The 23091-nt window shown below is 39.6% G+C and overlaps 2 protein-coding genes across 2 annotated transcripts; both read left to right on the top strand.

The window, feature by feature from the left end:
- The first annotated feature begins 9587 nt into the window (after positions 1 to 9587).
- Positions 9588 to 18771, top strand: LOC134842370 (large ribosomal subunit protein uL24m-like). Its single transcript, XM_063858678.1, has 2 exons — positions 9588 to 10048; positions 18450 to 18771. Exons 1-2 carry the CDS (start codon positions 9611 to 9613, stop codon positions 18687 to 18689), a joined length of 678 nt encoding a protein of 225 aa, XP_063714748.1. The 5' UTR covers positions 9588 to 9610; the 3' UTR covers positions 18690 to 18771.
- A 1216-nt stretch (positions 18772 to 19987) lies between these two features.
- On the top strand, positions 19988 to 22058 carry LOC134842675 (uncharacterized). The gene has a single exon (XM_063859124.1). It carries the CDS (start codon positions 19995 to 19997, stop codon positions 22014 to 22016), a length of 2022 nt encoding a protein of 673 aa, XP_063715194.1. The 5' UTR covers positions 19988 to 19994; the 3' UTR covers positions 22017 to 22058.
- The last annotated feature ends 1033 nt before the right edge of the window (positions 22059 to 23091 follow it).

Here is a 23091-nt window from a genome sequence, read left to right as displayed (position 1 = left end):
TATCACGCATCCTATGTTCGATTATCATATGGTAGCCATCCAGTCTTACTATCCATCTACCAATATAACTCTGATCCATCGAGTAGGTCTTCAACCAGGATAACGCTCTGTTGTCCACGCGTAACTTGAAGGGAGCGCTCCCCAAGTATGCACGGTACTTCTCCACGAAGGTGACTACTGCAAACATTTCTGCTTTTGGTGCGCCATATTTCATCTCTGTGTCACTCAAGACTTTGCTGCCGTATGCAATGGGACGGAGAACTGTTCTTCCGTTCCATTCTTGCTCTTGATGCAATATTCCTGAGATGGCCACCACCGATGCGTCTGTGTCGAGAACATACATGCCCTTTTCTGTAGGCATGCCCAGCACTGGCGCTTCGCACAGTTCCCGCTTTATGTTCTCGAAGGCAACCTGTGCCTCATCGTTCCATTCGAACTTTTTCCCTTTGTTGCGCATTAGCTTCTGCATCGGGTACACCTTGTCCGCGTATCCTTTTATGAATTCTCGGTAGTAATTGGCAAACCCTAGGAAGCTCATGAGCTGTGTGTCCGTTCTTGGAGCTTTCCATGTCATCACTGCTTCTACTGCTTCCGGATCTGGCTTCACACCATGCCGGTCCACCATTCTTCCCAGGTACTTGATCGAATCCCTAAGGATTTCACATTTCGATGGTTTGCATTTCAAGCCTGCTCTTTTCATACATCCGAAGACCTCATCGAGTCGATCAATGTGATCCTCCAGGGTTGGTGTCGCTATGACTACGTCATCCACGTAGCACATCAAGAGATTCCCGTACTTTTTGGTCACTCCTGTCAAAGCCTGAGCATCCTCTTCCACTGGTACAACCCCAATTCGCACGCGAATCCGGTTTTCTCTCTGTCCTTCTTTCGCAGAGGAACCTGCCAGAAGGCAGAACCCAAGTCCAATGTGGTGAAGAACTTTGCATCACCAAGTTTAGATAGGCTCTCGTCTATTCGCGGTATCGGGTACGCATCTTTAATCGTTACCGCGTTCAAGTAACGAAAGTCGCAACAAAATCTAAGCTGCCCCCCTTTCTTTTTCGCCATGACTACCCCGCAAGCCCACGGCGATTTCGAGGGTTCTATCATGTCGTATTCAAGCAACATTTCTATTTCCACTCGGCACGCTTCCGATTTATGTGGCGTCATTCGCCTTGCGCCTTCCCTATGGGGAACGGCGCCCCCTTCTAGTTCGATTTCGTGTTCGACGAAATTACAGCAACCGATGTCCGCCTTATGTTTTGAAAATACTTCGGCGTTCCGATCTAGGAGGTCCCGCAATTTTTCGAAATCTCCCTCACCTATTTTTCCTTTCAAATGTTCTATCTCTGGCAAAACCGGTTTGTCAGATTCTAGTTCGTATGACGAGGGGCGTTCCGGAAAATTCGAGCAGCTTGATAAGCCGTCGTCCGTTTCGGATTTCATTGAAAACAATTTATGAATAGATTTTAATTCATTAATCCTCTTTAAAATTTTATCTTTATTGGCATGATAAGGACAGTCTTTCACATTATGTTTCTTCAAGTTTTGTGTCTCCTCATAGTCGGTCCTCATCGGCAAAGCGTAGCCAAGCTTCTTTCCACGCTGGATTGAAACCGTGGTGTCCAGTGTGTTCAACAACACATTGACACACAGTCCGTTTCGCGTTACCGAGAAGCTCCGGCCTAAAATCACCGAACTCTGACTATTTGGATTCGGTACTAAGCAAACCTGTTTGCTATCAATTAACGAATTTAAATTTCTTATTCTAAAAATTGCTACTACAGCTTGTCCTGGTTGTAACTTTACTTTTCTATCCAAAAAAACTGGTACCTTATTTTCATCTGTTATTATCCTATTAATTGGTCTCTTAACATACTTTCGGTCCGGGTTTCTAATCCGTATTAGACCGTTGTTCAAGTCAATCATCACGTCAAAATTCCTGACAAAATCTCTGCCCAAGATGAATTGGTCGGCGTCGTCCAGATTCTCTACCACCAGGAAGCTCATCCAAAGGTCTCGTCCTCCCATGTGAAGGACCGTTATCGGTGTTCTTCCGGCTACGTAGATGGCTCCTCGATTTGCGGCGGCCAGTCGGAGGTTCGTAGGAATCAGATCTTCCCGTGTGAAGCCCATTCTTTCCCAAGTTTTTATCGGCATCACACTCACCACCGCTCCTGTGTCCAGAAGCCCTGTGACTCCAATTTTTGTTCCGTTGGTGTCGAGCAGGTGTGCTGTCACATCTGCTTCATATCCAATGTGTACCGCGTCTTGTTACATCATGGCGTCATGGCCTATCCTGCGGACTTTGAGTTCCTCTTCACCCAAATAGATCTGCCCTATTTGGTCATCATCTGTTGTTACATAAGTCCTGGTGTAGATACTGATCCCATCCACGTTCAGCATCACTTGATACGGCCCATAGACTTCTAGGTAGCGTCCATGAAGTTTCTTCATGCGAGGGCCACCCGTGGTTAGTAGTGCCCTCACAGCCCTCGACTCGGTGCGTGGCTCCATTTGCCTCAGATAGTCTGCATATGTGTCCAAATGCATCAAAACGAACTCAGACGGTTCACTCAGATTTCTGATTACCTGATGCCCTGCCACCGAGATTATCGACTGTATTTTACTTCCTTGCGGTGCCATACCGAACCTCTGACCAGAGATAACATTAAGTTTCATGCTCAAGCTGCTTGGTGCTTTTGCCTCTTCAACTTCCGTTGCTTTCAGTTGTTCCTGTAATTTTTCATTCTCCAGCTCGAGTTTCACCTTTTGCTCAATCTCTTTCGTCACTAGTTCCTGCTGTACTCTATTTATAGCATCCCTCGCAGCTGCCCTATAATCGATTTTGAAGTAATCGGCCGCAGTTGCTGGTTCCGGTTCACGTGCTTCCTCTGTTACCGCTTGCATCTTCTTTGCCACCAGCTCTTGAGGTTTATCCTTTCTGCGTGCCTCCGCTTCACTCAAAAGTCGAGCCTTGCTGGCTTTCACTCCTGACAAAGCTTCTTCATGTCTTGGATGCTTGATGTCTGCCACTGCATCCCAGAATTGCGGACAATCTGATTTAAAATGACCTTCCAAGTTACAAAAGAAACACCTCGGGCCGAATTTTGCAATTACTCCTCTCATGAAATCCTCATGATCCAACTCTGACGCATCTTCGTCCTCGAGGCTAAAGCCTATTGCTTTCATGCCTTGTTTGTAAGCTGGGCATGCTGACACATGATGGTCTGTTGAACTGCAATTAGCACAAGAACGTCTCTTGTCCATATCATCCCTCGGTTTGTACCAGTTGTTCCCTTGGTTTGCTGGTCCGTTGTTAAGATTGCCATAATTGTTCTTGTAATATCCAGATCTCGAAGGAGGTTTCAACAAAAGATACTCTTTTGATTTGAGCCTCAACTCCTCCGGTGTTGGCGCATTAGTTGATAGTGGTGTGTAATGCGTTGCTAGCATCGTACGAAGTTCATCATTTTTCACACCATCGATGAATTTTGAGGCTACGGCCAGGTTCATCCTTCGGTTTGACTCATCCGGTTGGCTGCGTCTTCTCAGCATTTCCAAATCATCGAGAAACTTGTCTATTGTTTCATCTTCTCGTTGCCTCCGTTTCTCGAAGCGCATCATCGCCTGGTGCCCCTGCACCCCTGATCCGAAACGGTTTAACAAGATTTCGAAGATTTTCTCAGCAGTGTCACGTTGATACTGTTTCTTGGCCATGACACAGTTCAGGGCTGTCCCTTCTAAGTTGCTGGTGAGCGCGCTGCATTCCTGTCTCTCCGACAAGTCCTCTTCCTCGAAAGGCAGCTTCATTACCTCTATCCAGGTATCAATACAGCCATCAGATTCGTCTTTGTAGCATCTTGGCTTCTTAAAGACTCTTCTGGACTTCTCACTGCGTTCATTGGTTCTAGATAACCTCGTCAGGAATGTCTCCAAAGACCTGTTCAGGGGTTCAAATGCTGTGGCCATTGCCGTAGCATCCCTTGAGTGTCCCGCTTGAGTGTCCTCACACCTTGTCGAAGGCTCTGTGTGCGGTGCATCCCTGCAATCCGAATCACCATGAGCGTTTCCTGCTTGACATGCATGACTCCTCTTCGGGCTTGCATGCCCCCTGTTGCCGGAATCACTTCTCCCAGTCGCATGTGTGCCTTGCGTTGGTCGTTCGTCAGAGGTCTGTCTGTTCCCCGTTGAATTTGCTCTACTGTTCGGGCCCCATGCTGTATTACCCCTTATGGCATAGCCTGATGAGCTGCCCCTGCCTCTAGTGGATCCATATGTCTTCCTCCTTTGATGTTCATTGAAGTTCACCCTCGGTTCCCTGCTGGGACCTCCCGAGTTCGGCTCTCCTTCTTTTGGTCCACTCTTGCTGCTTAGTAGCCCGTCCAACCTATCCATGATAGCCTGCGTTCGCCTCTCCATCATCGCGTCTATCTTTGTGTCAAGAGACCCAAGAGACTGCTCTTGCTGAATTCTTAACTTCTCCATGTCGGCTCTTAAGCGTAACTCCCTCTGTTCCGCCTCTCTTGTCATTCGCGACAAGTTCCTCGTCATATGTTCGTCCGTTCTTTCTTTCAAGCGTTTTTCGCTTCTGCCAACTTCTTGTCTGTTGCGGTTTATTTCTTCCCGCAGACTTTCTCTTTCAATGTGAACTGCTCTTTCTAGTTCACTCATCCTTATCGACATCTGTTCATTTTGTTCTCCTAAACTGCCCACTATGTTGTTTAAGGCTTCCTCTAGTGCTGCCCCGTTATCCACGAGTGGCGTCACTAGTGGCGGTGTAACCCTGCCGGTCCCAGGTAACTTCGTGCTTGTCGAGATCCGGGCCTTGACTCTCTACTTCAACGTCTTTTCATTATTTATTTCAGGATCCATTAACGCATTGCCGAGCCCTCTGGTTCTGCTCTCTTCAGGTTGTGGCTCCGAACTTGTCCTAATCGCGAAGTCCTTTGACTGGCCCGGTGTGTTTGCCTCCTTGCTTATCGTTGTCACTACACCAAATTTGTCCATGGTTCCAGTCTCTCTTCCGGCGTGTGCCTCACTCTCCTGGATCGAACTATTGAGGCTGACTTGAGATCCAAAGTCCCCTTGCTCTTCTTCATCTTCCCCATCCTCCTGGGACTCACCATCGTTTCCTGCTCCTCCTCCCATGCTGAATGGAAAGAAGTTTCCTAAGGTGTTCTTCATTCTTTCTGAGAACGATGACGACGTTGTTTGCTTCCCATTTCCGCTTGCCATCATAGTGTTGTCTGTCGGAGATCTTCTAGTTGTCGCTACTTCAGTTGAGATGTCGGACAGTTCCGACATCTCTTCCCGATCAAATGTCCCGGTGGAAGTGGCAAAATCTTGGCCTTGTTCCACCGGAGTAGATTCACTCGCCAGCCTTCTGCCTCTCCCTTCCAGTCCATTTACTTCCTGGTTGTCGTTCATGGTATGGTCCGTATTGACCTCCACTTCTAACAGTTCTCTTTGCTCTTCTGAGGTCTTCTGACTTCTCGTTTCAACCATTCTGCCTGAAACCGTCTCCTCTTTATCGGACCGGGATCGCTTGATCCAATCCACAAAAGGATCGGTCATCGTTTTTCTTTGCTTTTCAGGTATGAATTTCCTAGAGCTATTACCTCGTTTTGGTATCCTTGACTTGTCTAAACTCATTCTTTATTTGTCACTTTCCTATGCCTACTCTTGACTCAATTGCTAGAGACCTTATAGTTTTATTAACAATAATAATGACACAACACAATAAATTTCACCAGATTCTATTAAATAGTGACCACGAATCCCTGTATGTTGTCAGAGTACAGTTTGTATAAAATTTATTCACACTAGCCGATTATCGGTCCAAAGATCTGGAAACTAGCACAATATGATGTTATCAGTCAATTTAAAAGATAGTGTACTCACTACCCAATCAAACACAGTTTAGGTTGATTTAAAATCAAAAACAAAAAATATATATTGACACAATATGAATGTATATATAAAAAAACGTATGTGTCTTGTACTCTTAGTCGGTCGCAGTACAATAGTCGAACCTGTCTTTTAAAGAAAAAGCTTTCCCTGCTTGGTGCTGCACCAAACAGAAAAAACTTTGAAGGCAGTTATTTTCTCAAGTGGGCGTCTATTGCACCCACCGAGTACTGTGTTACCTATCTGCCTTCGGACTGCCCGAGCTAGACCTACTAAAATCCTCAGGGCAGTCACTTTTCCCAAAAACGTATTATGTTCCAATCCACACCAATGAGTCACGCTCTTTTTAATTTAGACTTAGTGTCGCGAATATCCGAGTTCGGACCTGTTTTGTATTAGTCTGGTTCTTTTTGAAAGGCAAGTTACCAGTGCAGTCACTGATACCTAGCCTGTGTATTAATAACCTAATACCTCTCGCTTTTTAGTCTTTCTTTCGTTTACCTAAGTCCTTAATAAAATAATACCCCTCCGGATTGGCACAAATAGGACCCTTCCGGACTGTCAGAATATGGACCCCTCCGGATTGGGACCCCTCCGAGTTAGTTAATAGTAGACCCCTCCGGATTTGGACCCCTCCGAATTAGCAACTATAAGACCCCTCCGGATTCGGACATCTCTGACTTTGAAAAATTTCGACCCCTCCGGATTGGGAGCCCTTAGCTCTGTCAAAGTAGCTTTTCGTAGCTTTCTTAATTTCAGCTTATACCCCTCCGGATACGTTCTGCGTTGCTTTTATGCTGTTTGAATTAACTGGGAAGGGTATAGGGTCCTTTCCTAGACCCCTCCGGATTGAAGTTAAGGCACTTATTTGACAATTCACACTAACGGTGAAGGGTCTTATCACTTGCCTAATTTCGACTCTATTTTGGTTGTCTTGTGCCTTCAGCCCTCCCTTTTTGTCTAGAACTGTCCTAAGTTACTTAGTTCAATCGCTATCAACTTTTGGTAGGGGTATAAGGGTTTTTCAGAAAAATTTATAAAACGTGAAGTGTGTACCCCTCCGGATTTGTGTAATTTGCTAAAAACAATCTCAAAAAATTTTCTCGCTTGCTTTTTCGAGTAATTCTCTTTCCTACTAGTAAGTTCAGCTAATTTCTGATCTAATGGTACCAAGATTGACTCGATATGCTCTGTAGTTCCAAAGTTATTAACCAAAACGTCTTTTTTCCAAACTCAAAAATTTTCTCTCTTATAGGTTCCGCCTAACTTTTTCCGCAAATCTGGTCCTTTTGAACTAAAAATTATTGATCTGAGCTCGGAAGGCCTATACTCTTCTAGTTCAAGGCAAAAGACCCGATCTAAAACGCTTTTGTAGAAAAAATTTGCGAAAAACTATGCTACCTGGACCCCTCCCGATTGATGAATCCACCAAATCAAACACGTTATGTTCGATTTCTCTGCAACCCGGAAGGCTTTCGGGTAGCGGGTTTTAAAACTCGTAGATTCACTAGTCGAAGTTGTCCGAACAACTATTTTTACTGTCCTAACTCAAAGATTTCAAAAAAATTTTCTGATTTTATAGTGCTTCTTACTATCAAAAAATGGGAAAATTTGGTTTTTGGTACCAAACTAGTTCCAACCACTTCCGAACTAAAGTTAACCGGTTCTACCTATTACAGTAGTGCAGTTACGATGTAACACACTAACTTAGTGCTTTTTTCCTTTTCAAAAAATATCGATATCTCAAAAATCGCGACTTGTGGGGGGATCAAAATATCGCTATTTTGACCCCAAAAACCGGTCTGTTTTCGTTGTTTTTCACTGAAAAACGATATAAGACTATTGATATAGGCTATATAAGTAATAATATTAGTAATACTATACCCCTCCGGGTTTGTTTATTATCCGAATTAAGGTGCTTAACTCGGATATTCGCAGTTCGGTGAAGGGTTACTACAGTGCAGCACTGTCGAGCCCCCCACAGATTACTATCTTACTTTTTGTACCAAAAGGGATACAAAACTTGTTAACGATACCCAACAGTCGATTGTTGTTGTCGTTGAGCCCCTTCTTGTTGCTCCTTGTACTGCTTGCCGGATCGGTCTTCACCCAGGACCCTTCCGAATTGAGCGCAAATCAGCTGACCCTTCCGGATTGAGCGCAATTTATCATTAACGTGCTTAAATGCTCAAATAACCCTACAGTACAAGCCTCACAAACGGGCCACAAAATTGATCGTAACGATCCTGACTGATATAAATGCCTGTAACAACAAAATATCTATCAACAACAAACGGGGGGGTTGAATCACATCTTGTCTGGGGGGATGATTTCTACTGATTTTTTACTTTTTTTACTGTTTTTGGTTTTTTTTTCGGTTATTTTTTATGTTTTTTGTTTTTCTTGGGTACTATACTACTTTTTGTTTGGTTTTGCTTATATCATTAAGTGTTTTTGGTCACAAACCACTCAGGAGATGAGGGGTTCATGATTCCCCCCACCCTTCCTGGTTCGTGAATTTTCGGTCTTAACTAGGTTAAAAAACTATTGACGGTAATCCGGAAGGCTTCCGCGTTCCGAACTACCCTTCCGCCCCGGCAGTTTAGGCCTATTAAGGGCGTTAATGTGAGCATCCGCTCGGCGCGGAGTGCTCGTTAACGGTTCCGCCGGTCATGATGTTATGAAAAAATAACACCCAGGAGCGCCATAAAAACATACATGTAACATTCGCCCGGAAGATACATATCGACGGATAACAAAACTAAGTCTTAAGACGACTGGCTAGCGTCTAAACAGAGCTTTGCATGTTTTTCACCGTCTCTACCAAGCCAGTACTTTTCGGTGGTCTTTCTTACATCGGGTCGACAAAAACGTCACTGTTCTCCGGCTTCGACCAGAACGCTCAAATTAACTGAATTACATGCAAAAATAGTGAGCTCATGGCTGGGTCTCAGTATCCCCAGACCACGAGGTCACTCCTAAAAACAGGGCTACTATTTATTATATTACTATTGTTTTTGTTCAGTAGATAAAAATCATCATCTCCATCGAAGATGGATCAACCCTTTCCCCCCCCCCCCAACTCTTAGCACCTCATCCTTGTCAAAACTAATCCAAATATCAATTAAATTCAAGTCAGGACATGACAGGATGCTAAAAGTTCATATGAGTCAATAAAAGTTTTCCGTCCCGAGACCCTTCCGGATTCTTGAATCCGGTGAATCAAGCTCCTTAAGTTCGATTTCACGACAACACGGAAGGCTGGTTTCTTACCCTTCACCGTTGTTCGCAACGGCCTTGCAACTATTGTAGCAGCACAATAGTTGCAACCCGGAACGCTCTCTGCAATCTGCTGCTGTTTTTCTTCAATTTCGACTTCTTCAATTTCGATAAAGTTGTTCTCGTCAGCGCAACTAATGTTGTTGTTGTGTTTTTTCACTCGTTTTCTGTTAAAATGGCCGTTTCAGCATTTCTCAGAAATGTGACGTCATCATTCGAATTTTTAAAATTTTAAAATACTAGAATATTCCAGCCTTCACCGTTTGGCTAAACGTTCCAATAACGCCCTTAGTTCTTAAAAACCACCAATCCGGAAGGCTTACTGCTAAAATTCCGAATTCTGCAGAGATTGCATTTTTCACATTCTGGTCGAATGTCACATACTATGATACTTTTGACCTTCTGATTATATTTTTCAGATATGAATTATTTGCGAAATTATCGGTTGTTTTCTTCATCAGCTGTGCGCAGTGTCAGGGTTCCCAAGGAGATGATCAAGCATCCAAAGCATCCTTCATACGAAGAAACTGAATATGAACCAGGAACCCATATGGATATTACCAGAAATGTTTTAGGAAATTGGCCTAAGCGTTTGGCTAGACCAATTATTCCCGTTCAATACTTGTTCAAAGGAGATTATGTTTATATTCATTATGGCAAAGACAAGGGCAAAAGAGGGGTAGTTGCGCAGGTTCTACAGAAAGAGTCGAAAGTTTTCGTAGCGGGTAAAAACTGCAAATGGGAGCAGCTAAATTTGGGCGCCCAAACACAATGGAACAAAATAGAGGAACCGCTTCTGATGCAACATGTCAGTCTTTTGGATCCAGAGCTGAAAGAACCAACTCCTGTTGATTTCAAGGTACTAGATTTAATAGTAATTAAAAAGAAAATGTTTATTTAGGAACCTACTTTTCGGGGAACCAATCGCGAGTCACATCCACAGTCAATTCAGAAGTTGAATTTTTGATACATTTTGTATTTCCACAACTGAGCAGGGTCTGTTTGGCGATTTCTACGATACATTTTGATCCACACGGGGCTTACATAAATTGCAATTCCTTGATTCTTAAAATCAATTGATCTCCGAAAAGCGCGAAACGAATTGGTGTTCAAAACATGTCGAATCATAAATCGGTTAGAAAATTTTACAAAGGTTAGAAATGATACGATTCACAAATAGAATAAAAAAACTCAGAAAATCTGTGAAGAAAAATTTACTGAGCGAAACTTTTGCTCATGACAATTATTTTGCGATTGTCAAAACTCGTAATAACTGGACAATGCTTTGACGAATAACGACGGATCAATCAGCCCTTCAGCATTTCTGTAAAACCACTACAACAACTAACCCTTTTTTCAATATTTTTTTGTTTAGGTTGGAATTTGTATGTAGTGCCTAGCTAAAATATTGCTTCTCAATAATTTGAATTTTTAGTTGCTCCGAAAAACTAACGACTTGTTTTCTTTCAAAACATCAGCGAGTACGATCAAAAATGGGGGTTGATACTTCTAGTTATTGCTAATTAAATTTCTTCTGGTCAATTAATTTGTCTTTTTATGCTAGCGATGAGCGTAGTGTATTATTGCGAACCTTCTTTTTTTCTAACCTAACTCGCAAATATGTGGTCATTAAGTGTTCACTTATTTGGAAATTTCACTGTAGCATTGGAAATTGCATAGCATCTGTTATCTGCGTTGTTTGCGGCTAGTGTTTGGTACCTATTAAGTGTCCGTGGCTGAATGGTTAATTTTTTAGGTTCTGAATCTCTGTCGCAGGTTCGAATCTCAGACGTAGCAGTAATTCTACGAATTCGAGGTTGATTTCTAATTGCCTTTTAAGAGCTGCTTTTTGTCGTGTTGTCGCTAGTGTTTGCAAAGCTTCGCTTCTTTGTATATATTTGAACACGAGCTTCACTTTTTTGCCATATTTAAGTTTTTTCAGAGTATTATAGCATGTATAACGAAAAAAAATTTTCAAGCGTAAGCTATATCGTTTATTGTAATGATTATTTTTTTGCGATGTTTATATCACAAAGTTTGAAATTAGCAACCCAATAGTGGGATGCTGTCAGGGCTTCCACAGGGGCTGCGAGTTTGGCCTCCTAATTTGAATACCCAACTTCTTTTACTTAACGAGATACGACAATTTTTAAGATTATTTCAAAATAATCGGAAGAGTGAAACTCCCAACCCTGTTATTGGGCGCTGTCACTTTAATCTTACTAGTTGCATGTATAGCCTCTAAATGTGACTAATCAAATGTTTTTAGTTTTTGAGATATGACGTTTTTTTATGATTTTCCAGTTGTCAAAAACTGAAAACTAAATAACCTCACCAAAATGAAACTTTGCAACCCTATAGCTCGGTGCTAGAAGGGTAAGCACAGGTGGTTGTAAAAATATGAGCTTCCCAGATATGACATTTTCAAAATTTTCGAAATATTAAAAATTCGAATCATACTGATATAATTTTGAGATGTCCTACAGTACACTCAGAGCAGATCTTGCCTCCAAATTTGACTGCTCAAATCTTTCGAGATATGCCGGTTTTTGATGCTCGTCAAAATTTTTCGTAAGTTTAAGATATAGAAAAATTGAAATCTGACATTGTCAAGACTGGTATGCTCTCAATGTACTCTCAGGAGTTTCATATCTGGACTCCAATTATGGCGACTCAACGCATTTCATTTTGCAAGATATGGCATTTTTTCCGATATAAAAATTTTCATTTAAAAAAAAACTAAAATGGTCAACCCTATAGTGGGGTGATGTTAATTTACTACCAGCACTTGCAGTTTTTGCGTCCATTCCTATGTTATAGGTCAAATTGTTTTTAGGTTTTCGGAAGTGACGTTTTCATGATATTTTGAATGTTTAAAATAAACTGAGAGAAGTCTGATGTTTAAAATTAATTATGCTGTATTAAATTGTTGATAGCAGCCAATGATATACTTTCGGGCATATGAAAATACAGAACAAACTTAAACAGGAATCTTTTTAATGAGGTAAGTGTTTTTCGTAAATGAGATTCTTTCAATAGTTTTGCTTAATATGGAAAGTGCGGTTGTATTCTGTCAGCCGTTGTAGGGTTTTCTTGATTTAAAAATAAGATCTGAAACCGAGTAGTTTTGGAGATCGGACCCTTCTATGTTTTTAAGCCTTGTTGGTACTTATTTGACTGGGTCCAACCACTTTTTGATTCCCATTTATCTTGGGTGTTGTCCTTTTTAGATCCATCTTTCGATTTTCATCCAGGTAAGGGTTTGCCTTGCTTTGCTTCAACCGCCCCCTCTAGCCCTTGCGCATTTGTTTAGTCTGAAGCGTCTACATTCTCTTTTGCAGATTTTTTTGTCCGTGTTGGGACCTCTTTCAAGTTCTATGTTTCACAGTTGTCAAAAACTGGAAATTAAAAAAGTTCACCAAAAATCAAACTTAACAACCCTATAGGTTGGTGCTACAAGGTGGCTGCAAAGATATAAGATTCCGAGATATGACATTTTAAAATTTTTTCGAAATGTTAAAACATTGAATCAGAAGGTTATAGTTTCGAGATGTCCAACAGTACTCTCAGAGATTGCAAATCTCGCCTCCTTTTTTGACTGCTCAAATCCTCGAGATATGCCTTTTTTGTGCTTGGCAAAAGTTTTCATAATTTAAGATTCAAAAAAATCGAAGTTTGACATTGTCAAGACTGGCATGCTCTCAATGTACTCTCAGGAGTTTCATATCTGGACTCGTTATGGCGACTCAACGCATTTTGTTTTCCAAGATATGGCATTTTTTTTTCGGTTTAAAAAAACTTAGCGTTGAACTTAAAAAAAAAAAGAAATGGTCGACCTTTGGTGGGGTGATGTCATTTTACTAGCAGCAGTTGCAGATGTGGCCTCCATTCTTATGTTATAGGTCAGTTTTTTTAGGTTTTCGGAAGTGACGTTTTCATGATATTTTGAAATCAAACTAAAAGAGAATTCTGATATTTTAAACTTAATTTTGATGGGTTAAATTGTTGATAGCAGCCAATGATATAATTTCGGGCATATGAAATTCAGAATGAAGTTAAACGATCTTTTTTATTGATTTTAATGATTTTGCAAATGAGATTTATTCAAAAGTTTTTGTTTAATATGGAAAGTGCAGTTGTATTCTGTCAACCATTTTAGGGTTTTCTTGATTTAATAATAAGATCTGAAGCCGAGTTGTTTTGGAGATTGGACCTTTTTAGGTCTTTAAGCTTAGTTGGTACGTCTTTGACTGGGCCCAGCCACTGTTTTATCCCCATTTATCTTTGGGTGTTTTCCTTTTGAGATCCATCTTTTGCTTTTCACCCAGAAAAGTGTTCCATCTAGATTTATTGTCGTTGTCTCGGCTCTTTCCAGTTTTTTAATTGTTTGAGGTCTGTTTCAAGTTCCTCCTTTGACTGAATGAGTTATGTCATGTCCCCCTTCTGGCTATAATGTCTTCGGCCACCTCTCTTGCTTTGCTTCGACCGCCCCCTCTAGTCGTCGCGCATTCGTTAAGTCTGAAGCATCTACGTTCTCGTTGTTGATTTTTCTGCTCCGGTTGGGATCTCTTTCAAGTTCTGTGTTCCGTTTGCATTATTTCCAGTTTTTTTTCTATTCATAATTAGTAAACACAATTTTCTCTTTTCGGCTGAATTTTGACATTGAATTTTGTGAGTGTGAATAAACCAGCCGAAGTATAAACCAACCGAAAATGCGCAGAGTATATAAACCATCCGAAAAGTTACGTCATTTGAAACCAAAAAGTTTGCATAACTTTCGTTTCTGTTATATAATTGTTGCATAACTATTATATAACAATCGCGCATTTTCGGCTGGTTTATATACCACCGAATTTGTGTTGATTTTGTATGATTTTGATGGATTTGAACTTCAGCTGTTTTGTTTGGGCGCCCTGTCCAACTTGGCTGCCCTGTCTGTTTTTACGGTTGCATTTTAGTTTTTGCATATATTTTATATGCAAGCAATTTTTACCTTCAGCAATCTGATTGAAGCGCCGGAAGTACGTGACACGCTATTTGTTCAATATGCTTGCAATTAGCTAGCGTTACTAAATCGGAATATACACTTCAAGTTTCTCAGCTTCAGCACATTAAGTCGACTGAGGATGCTACGGGCCGAGGTTCGAATCAGAACAGGACCTGATTTTAATTGAAAATTTTCGATTTCAAAAAATTATCGGCCTATATTGTCTGCTTATGGTTTGTCGTCTTAGTTGGAAATGGTAGATTTTTTTGTATAGTAATCAGCTTCATTATATTTGAAAGCGTTTTTGATTCATTTCCTTTATTTGTAATATCACCAACTCTGGCGTTGCAAAATTTCTTTTCGTTTTGTTCTTTTTCGTTAGCTTGAAACCTTTGATCGATCTAAATTTGTTCGACTTCTGTTTTATCGACAAGAAAAATTAATTTTTAACATTTTCGAAGGGGGAAAGACATAGTTGCGGACATAGTTGACGCTCAATAAAAGTTTCTGAATGCTTTTTTTCTCGCTGGCGATTGCGTCGCTGGTCGTGTTTTCCTGATTCGAGTAGAAAATTTGAGATGATAGAAATCGCTTTTTTGATGAAAATTATGGGAGAAGTACTGAGAACTGCAGATGTGTGCGTTTCAGGCCCTGAAATGCATATATCTGCGGCATACGGGATTTCACTTATCATTTTAAGCAAAAAACATTTCTGGTCAAATTTGCTTTCTTTCGCTAAAATGTTGGAGGGGAAATTTTTGAAAAATGGTTATTTTTCTGTTTTTTTTTTTCAGTCAGACTAATTCATTGTCAGTTTGTTTGCAATTTTATATTGCTTTGGCATCGAAAGAAGCGTAAAGGGTCGCTTTGTCTCTTAGTTCATTTTGCTAGGACTGTATAGATTACGAGCTGGTATGCTTTATGATCGGGTACTAGATTTTTTCCCTTCAATTATCTTTTCAACCAGCGAACTTATCTTGCGGCCATGTTCCTTTCCGGTGCTTTCTTTTAGCGCGCGCTCAAATGAATAAGTTGAACTGTTGTGCATGGAGATATATCAAATAAGTAAGTTTGTTCCTTGGAGTTATTTCGATTGCAACTTCTGTAAAAAATGTTTAGTTTTTTATCAGCCCTATTTTCGTCGACATAGTTCTTTAAAATTTTTTGGTTTTACTTACGTTTACTTGAGGTTCCACTGCAAGTAAGTGATTGGGGTTACTTGGCAAATAAATAGTTTCTGGGATTGAGATTTCTTCTGACTATTGAAAATTGAGAGGAACTTCAGGTGTTTTTTTTTTGGTGTTTCAAGCAAAAAGAAGTACCACAAAACATCATCGGAATGGGCGGTGTGATATACTATTTCAATACCTTTCGGTCGTGATTTAAACGACATTGAAAGTTTTCTAAAAGTTTAAACGACATTGAAAGTTTTCTAAAAAGTTGTACTATTGTCGAGAAAAAACGGTTGAAAGTTTTTTGGCTTTGTTAAGAGTCAATGAACGTAGTTCATACTCTGATATAGGTCGCTATGATTTTTTAGTTTTTTTTAAAAGAAGTGAAATTGATTAGGCTTGAATCTAATTTTTTGCTGTTTGAGTTTTGATTTCTTTTCAAGTTCTGTTCATTTCCTTCGTTAGAAACAAATCAAATTCCACTATCGAACAGCAAAAGTGTAGAAGCCACGAAAAATAAGATCGATTTCTAATTTCGAAGATGGGATTTAATTTTCAGATTTTCTAGCGAAATAAAAATTTACTGATTGATTCAGTTTTCTCAAATTAGGTTAATTTTTATGTTAGAAGTGTCAATGCTACATTGTTCTAGAAATTCAAAGAGCTTTAAGGGCATCTATTTTTTCCTTGAAATTCTAAAGTTGAGATTTTTTCAGAAAACAAGTCAGTAATGACTCGTTTCAACTGTCTCTTGGCTATTTTTTATGTTTTATTCATTGATTTTTAAAATATGAACATAACCTACACGTGTGAAATGAATTTGTGATTTCATTTGGCAATTAAAATGTTTTCTTACCAAAATATGGATAAGTGGACGAATGTAAATTTAACTGGATTTCCATGAGGTTTCTCAATTTGTTTATTTGTTACAATAACACAAGACAAGGTTTTTGAATTTTTTAATAGAAGTTTTTGCTGATTGTTGTGATTCGGATGGTTGTTCGACGGAACAAAATTTTTCTGCTTCAAAAGTCTTAAAATTTTTTGCCATAATCAGCTGAACATGTTATTGGTATTTGGCCGAAAGGCACTTACTCAATCATGTCGTGCTGGCCGTTTTATCTAAATGCACGTGCCTTTCTACTTAATTGCTTGTGAAACGCCTCCTGTTTTGAATATTTTCTTTCTTTCTTGTTTTCGCGTGAAATGTTCATTAGACTCAAAAAGTTTCGGCTTCTAGTAGATCGGCTTAGCGGCCTCAATTTCTGCTGTTTACAGTGTAAAAACATTTTTTCATGTATGTGTACACTTACTGGAGCCTGAATCCGAAATTTGAACTTCTGTTGTCTTCTTTATAAGTTTTTTGTTCCAATGCTAAATGAATACGTGCAATCATTTTTCGCAAAGTAAACGGCAAAGCCACTTCAGGACAACGTTTGCAATTTTTGTAAGATCTAGGTTTTTCCATTTTTTAATCATGTTTTTTAAGACAGTGGATTGATTGGTTGACTCGATTTGTTCCGTATAGCTTGCCATGCTCTATGTGAAGTGTTGCAGCCAATCAAGTTAACGAATTTTCTAATTTTCGGTTCAGTGGTACTGTTCTTTTTGCTTTTCTCATCTGCATAAATTCTCGCTTTTGCATTCATTTTCTTCCGTCTCCAGCACAATAGAAATATGAGTAATTCTTAGAAAAACACAACGCAACTATACTGCATGCTTGTTCCGAAACGATTGTAGCGAATCCCGAACGGATGAAAAAAATATTTTCAAACCAATTGCACTTTCACTTGACAAACTACAGAGCGAAAAATCTCTCCTGACGCATGGGAAGCTTTGTGCTCAACTCGGCGTTGAGAAAGCCGGAAATTTGGCGTTTCTGTTCAAGAAAGTCAACTCTTGTTGATATGTTAATTTAATTAACAATTTAACAAAAATAACATGTTTTTTTTTCGATAAATAACAGTTAGTTTGTTATTTTTGTTTTTAACTTACATTTTGCCAACCCTGGGTAGCGAGTATGCTTGGGACGGCAAAGGCTCTGGGTTCGAATGTAACAGGAGTATTTCGTTTTTAAAAAATCTGCTTATTATTTGTCGGCTTATGTTTTTTCGGCTTCGTTTCCATGTCGTGGAATTGTGTTTTCGTTATACGCAATCTAAATTGCAGTTGCTTTGAGTGTTTTGGTTTACTTCTGCTGTTTGTAATTTTAATAACCTTGGCTTCGTATGTTCTTCCGTTTTTTTGCTTAAAAGTTTTATTTTGCCACAATGATTTCGGCCTGTGTTTTATCGGTTTAGTGGCATTATATTGCGTCATTTGATGACCGAATTTTTTTTGTGTACGTGTTTAGGTGCTTTAAGGAGGAGGGGGACTCAAACATTTGGCTCTTTTTCCTCCCCCCCCCACCTGCCAATTTTTATAATCAAAATTAATGTCCACATTGTCCGTTTGTCATTAAAATTGACATTCAGACTAATTAGGACATGACAAACATATTTGGTCTTCATAATCAACCTTTTAAAACCACTCGTTAGACCATAATATTGACGCTCGTGTGAGGTGGGGGGGGGGAAGGAAAAAGAGCCAAATGTTTGAGTCCCCCTCCTCCTTAAAGCACCTAAACACGTACACAAAAAAAATTCGGTCATCAAATGACGCAATATAATGCCACTAAACCGACATTTTTTTTTAAGTTTAAGTGTCCTTTAGAATTTTCTTTATTGTTGTTGCCTCGTCGAGGAGCCGCGCATAAAGCTTTCTTCTTGAATGGTTAACTCGTTAGTTCAGTATTTCAGAGTTGAATTTTGTTTCGGCTTAAACGGATTGTGCTCAGGTACTTTCGGCTTTTTTCCCGCGTTTAAACTTTCTTTCGATGCTAAGTTCGAATACTATTGACTTGGTATGTTTTATTTTCAAAACTGGCTTAATTCATTTTGATACATCTTGTTTTTTTTGTCCTTCAGAAATTTTCTACTGCTTTTGATTTTTTTTCTTCGATTTTCTCCCTAATTGTATCGCAAGTGGTGCGCAGCCCTCCTTCGCCACTGTGTTATATCCTTGGTTTCGCGATTGGTAATTAGCGATTATAAATGCTTTAGTATAACGAGCTCGGCGAGTTAGTGAGAGTGTCACGCTCAACTGGTCGCATCATTCCTTACCCAGAAGTGGAAAGCAATCCGGTCCAGGAAGACAGTTCCAAAGACACGCCTAAAGAATTGTGCGAAGAGAAAACATACAAAATGGAATTGGATACATTTGAGGACAGTGTCCTGAAAGCCCATGGCCTAGAAGATGAAATTGAATTGAAAAAGCGGAAACATCCCACTTGGTTTTATTGAAATTTTTTGTATTGCTGATCAAGCATGTTAATAGTGAAATTATGGAAAGAATGTTATCTTTTGAAGATATTTTGGGACTAGTTTTGGTTCCAATGTTGTCCCAACATCAAATGACTAATCTCAGACTTATTTTCAGTTGCGAGAGCAAATGTACTTATAATCGGGAACTAGATTTTTGTCCGTAAACAACTTTTCTTACAGAATACTATTGCAGTTGATTTCAAGTGTAGGCAGCGTTCACCTGCTCAATTTTTTGAAACTTCACATAAACTACCTCGTAGTTCATTGTAGGTACTAAATAAATTTTTTAACTGAACGTAATGAGAAAGAAATGATGAGGATTTGTCAGATTTGCGGCTTTCGTCCTACTTTCCGCCGGCTCATTTCCGTTTTTTTTTTTCAAATGCAATTTACATGATTTATTACGCTAATTCAGCAGCCTAGTTTTCAAAGGTTTCTGTTTATATTTAAGCCATTCAAGATAAGCAAGGTTATTGCAACCGGGTGCTAGACATTTTTCCCGTAATTAACTTAGTTAACAGGAATCATTTCAGGAATCTCACCGTTTCAGGTTGTAATTTTTTCTTCAAAAGAGTTTTTTTTAAAACCGCCATTTTTTTGTTTGATAGGTAAGCTATTTTCTGGAGCATTTGTTTCGTTCCGATTTGAACAGTTTTTTTGTTATGTTATGACCCCACCCCCCCCCCCCCCCCTAATTCTGCCCCTGCCCACATTTTATCTGATGGTTTGTTTAACTTGCAACTCATGTTTCAATTGTCTTTGATCACGGTAGAGGATTTAGGAGGCAAAATTTAGGAAGAGGATTTAGGAAGCAACCCGACCCTTTGCTGACTTAAGGGTTCCCTTTTGTACTATAATGTATTTTGACTGACTGACCGTAAAAATTTTCTAAAGGCGCCTTTGGCGCTAATATATACTAATTTTGAGGGGGAGCGCGCGCCGGTTAGAAGCGATTTTTGGTCAACATTTTCTAAAAAGTGCCTAAAAACGTTTTTTTAGCCTGTTTGTTTTCTAAAAATTGCCTGCCGCGCAGAAAGTTTGGTCGAAATAGGGTGATTTGGAAGAGCTCAAAAAATCAATTTAGTGACACAAAAAAATGCTCAACAAAAATGTGTTCTAGTGACAGGAAATTTTTTGCAATTCATAAATTTCATTGCGGTTTTAATGTTTTGATTGAGTGATTTTGACATGATTCTGAGTCACTCTTTGTCTGTAAAAGCGAAGTTTAAAATGGCTTTTGTTATTACATGATGCTGAATATAATTACATTTCAGATTGCCGTTGATGAAAGCTGTATCGGCTGTTAAGAGTTCAACTTTTGAAGTGTTCAGTATAGACAAGTATGTTATAGTGACTGATGGCACTGTTGTTACTGTTTACTCTGACTCAAACTGGACGAAGCCTCAGTGGCAATTCTCAGTTTATGAATATGTGAAAACACCAACTGCTGTCGGGGTTGTGAATTTGACGATCGATGTTACGAAAGAAGATGCAGTGTCCCAAACGCCTTCTAAGAAGGCCAAGATAGAGACGCCTTCAACTCCAAAGAAGAAGACACAACGTCGGCCCTTACTGTGTATAGGTACGGCTGAAGGCACCCTTGTTTTTGTTTGTTTTTTGACCCAACTGAATGGGAAGCAACAGACGAACTACAAAATGCAAAATGACCACGTGAACGGAAAATCGGTCTCACCAGTGACATGTATACATAGCAATGATTCGCAAGTCCATTTTGGGCATGAAAACGGACAAATAACATCAGCCAGCTTGATTATAAAAAATGACTCGGGGAAAATTGGCTACTCCAGCAAAAGCTGCCATCAAAGTCGAGTTGATTGTATTGCATCTTCAGAGTGTAATACGTACCTTGTTACATCTGTAAATTTGGATATTTTTGTTTGGGATATTGTTTCTGAGAAAATTTTGCACAAGGTTAAACCTTTCCACGTCCACGTGACATCTGTCCGCTTTGTGTCATCCAGTCTGGAACATGCAGAATTTGAAGCTACGCCGACAAAGTCGAAGAAAAATAAGAAGTCTAGTCCACCTATTGTGGTGGCAGCGTCTAGAGCCTGTCGTCAAATAGCTTCCTGGACATGGTCTAATTCAGAAACCCCGAGGAACATAAATTTGTCTGCAAATTTTTGCCACTTGGCTAGTTCCGAACACTTCAAGAAGGGCTCACAACTTACGAAGTACGTTTCAGTTTGCAATTTTGATGGTTCAGTTGAGATAATAGATGCGCATTTGAAAGCAAAATCTGGCAAACCGATGTTTACTGTCAAAATAGTGGACTCGGACACTAAAAGTATTATTCCCGTTTTCGTTTCTGCTATTTCTGGACATTCAGTTGTTCTCTATCACGGAATATTTCCCGAGTTCGTATCGGTTGAGTTAGTTAACTTTTCTGATTTGAAATCAGGCAAAGAACACGTGATCGAAACATTGGATCCTACGAAACGGGCACCCATGCTTATGAAAAGTGCAACTTCAGTCGTGCCACATGATGTTTCAAAGCTTAAAAAGTCGACAGTAACTTCAATGTGGAGCCATGAAGTAGTTGAGAAGGAGGAGCCTAGCTTAATTGAGCTTTTGACTAAAATGACTTCAAATGCCCCTACTACAGGAACTAAAAAAACTGCCTTATCGCCGGTCAAAAAAATAACAGCTGGGTCTCGAATGGCCAAAGAGGAAGGACAGTCGCGTGCGCTTTTGTTGATACAGTGTCTAAGCAGTAACGATAAAGCCAAGTTGAATGAAATTCTCACAAATAATAATCGAATACTGATCAGTGAAACTGTACAAAGTTTGAGCGGGCCGCAAATTAGTGTGTTAACTGGCCATCTATTTCAAAATATTGACAAAATTGGCGATGCATTTGTGTATGTCTGGCTTCGAGAGATCCTCTTGGTTCATTTTGACTACCTGCAAAGTTGCAAATCTCTGAAGCCTCACTTCGACAGAATGCGACAGCTGGTTGCAAACGAAATGGACGTGGCAGAAAGACTAAAGTGCCTCAAAGCAAAACTGGAAATCACGCTTTCACATCGACTTCGCGAATCAGAACAACTGGAACCTTCAAACCCGTCATTGTATGCCGACGACGAGGAGGAAGAAGAGGTAATTGAAGGTTCTCATCTCCTAGACCTATCTCCAGAAATGGAGTATTCGAAAGTAGAGCACAAGTTCTCGATCAACGAGTTAAAACCTGATAAGCCACCGGTGCTGAATTTTAACAGTATGAAGAAAAGCGTAGTGGCAGAAGATATAGGCGAGGGTATAAGCTTATCAGACTCTGATGATTAAGAATAGTTCTTGAAATAGAAATACTCCAAATTCTCTTTTCAACTCAGATTGTTTTAAATTGAGGGCGACTTAATTTATGAAGCTGCCTTTGTACAGTGCTGATTTAAATTATCCGGACAAAACGAACAAAACTTGAGTTTTCAAACGCGTTTTTCTCAAATTGGGTTAAGATTAGACAAAAAGTGGAGAGGACAAAAGTTGCTTAGAATTTCACCAGAATTAATATGGTGCCATTTTTTCTCCGAAATTCTCAACAAAAATTTTACCCCAAAAATGGGTAATTTTGGCTTTTTTCAATTAATCAAGAATTACGCTGAAACTACTTTGTTAATTGATATGAAAATTATATCACAGGAACCCTCTTACGCAGTTCCACAAAGTTTAAGAAGGGTTAAATCTCCAAAAACCAGTATAAATGAAAAAAAAAATCACTTGATAGTCAATAAATGTGATTTTTACTATATTAAACCCAGAATCTCTGTTTAAAAATAAATTTTAAACAATTTGCGCCAGTTTTTGGAAATTTAACCCTTCTTAAACTTTGTTGAACTACGTAAGAGGCTTCCTGTGATATAATTTTCATATCAATTAACAAAGTAGTTTCAGCGTAATTCTTGATTAATTGAAAAAAGCCAAAATGACCCATTTTTGGGGTACAATTTTTGTCGAGAATTTCGGAGAAAAAATGGCACCATATTAATTCTGGTGAAATTCTAAGCAAATTTTGTCCTCTTCACTTTTTGTCTAATCTTAACCCAATTTGAGAAAAACGCGTTTGAAAATTCAAGTTTTGTTTGTTTCGTCCGGATAATTTAAATCAGCACTGTAGCATGTGGCGCATATTGTTATCTCGTAAAATTTGTTGATTTTTCCGGTGTGTAAAGTAGCAAGCAATTTTGGAGCTCAGTCCCATCAATTGCAGTACGAGTTTGGACTCCGAAGGCATACATATCGGTTGCAAAAGCATTTGAGTTTCAATCAGGCCGTAAAACGTCGATAACCGAGCAAATGATCCGGTGTTCAAGTCCAGTAATTTTTAAAAATGTTTTTTCAATGATCTTCATTTTTTCTTTCT

Source organism: Symsagittifera roscoffensis, chromosome 3, assembly GCF_963678635.1.
Source record: "Symsagittifera roscoffensis chromosome 3, txSymRosc1.1, whole genome shotgun sequence".
Taxonomy (NCBI): Eukaryota; Metazoa; Xenacoelomorpha; order Acoela; family Convolutidae; genus Symsagittifera; species Symsagittifera roscoffensis.
The sequence above is the reverse complement of the archived record's forward strand: the minus strand, read 5'-3'. Positions and strand labels throughout refer to the sequence as shown.

Coding starts and splice junctions, on each gene's coding strand:
- LOC134842370 (XM_063858678.1), top strand. CDS start 9,611: ATGAATTATTTGCGAAATTATCGGTTGTTTTCTTCATCAGCTGTGCGC. Junction 10,049..18,449: donor CAACTCCTGTTGATTTCAAG/GTACTAGATTTA, acceptor TAAATGCTTTAG/TATAACGAGCTCGGCGAGTT.
- LOC134842675 (XM_063859124.1), top strand. CDS start 19,995: ATGAAAGCTGTATCGGCTGTTAAGAGTTCAACTTTTGAAGTGTTCAGT.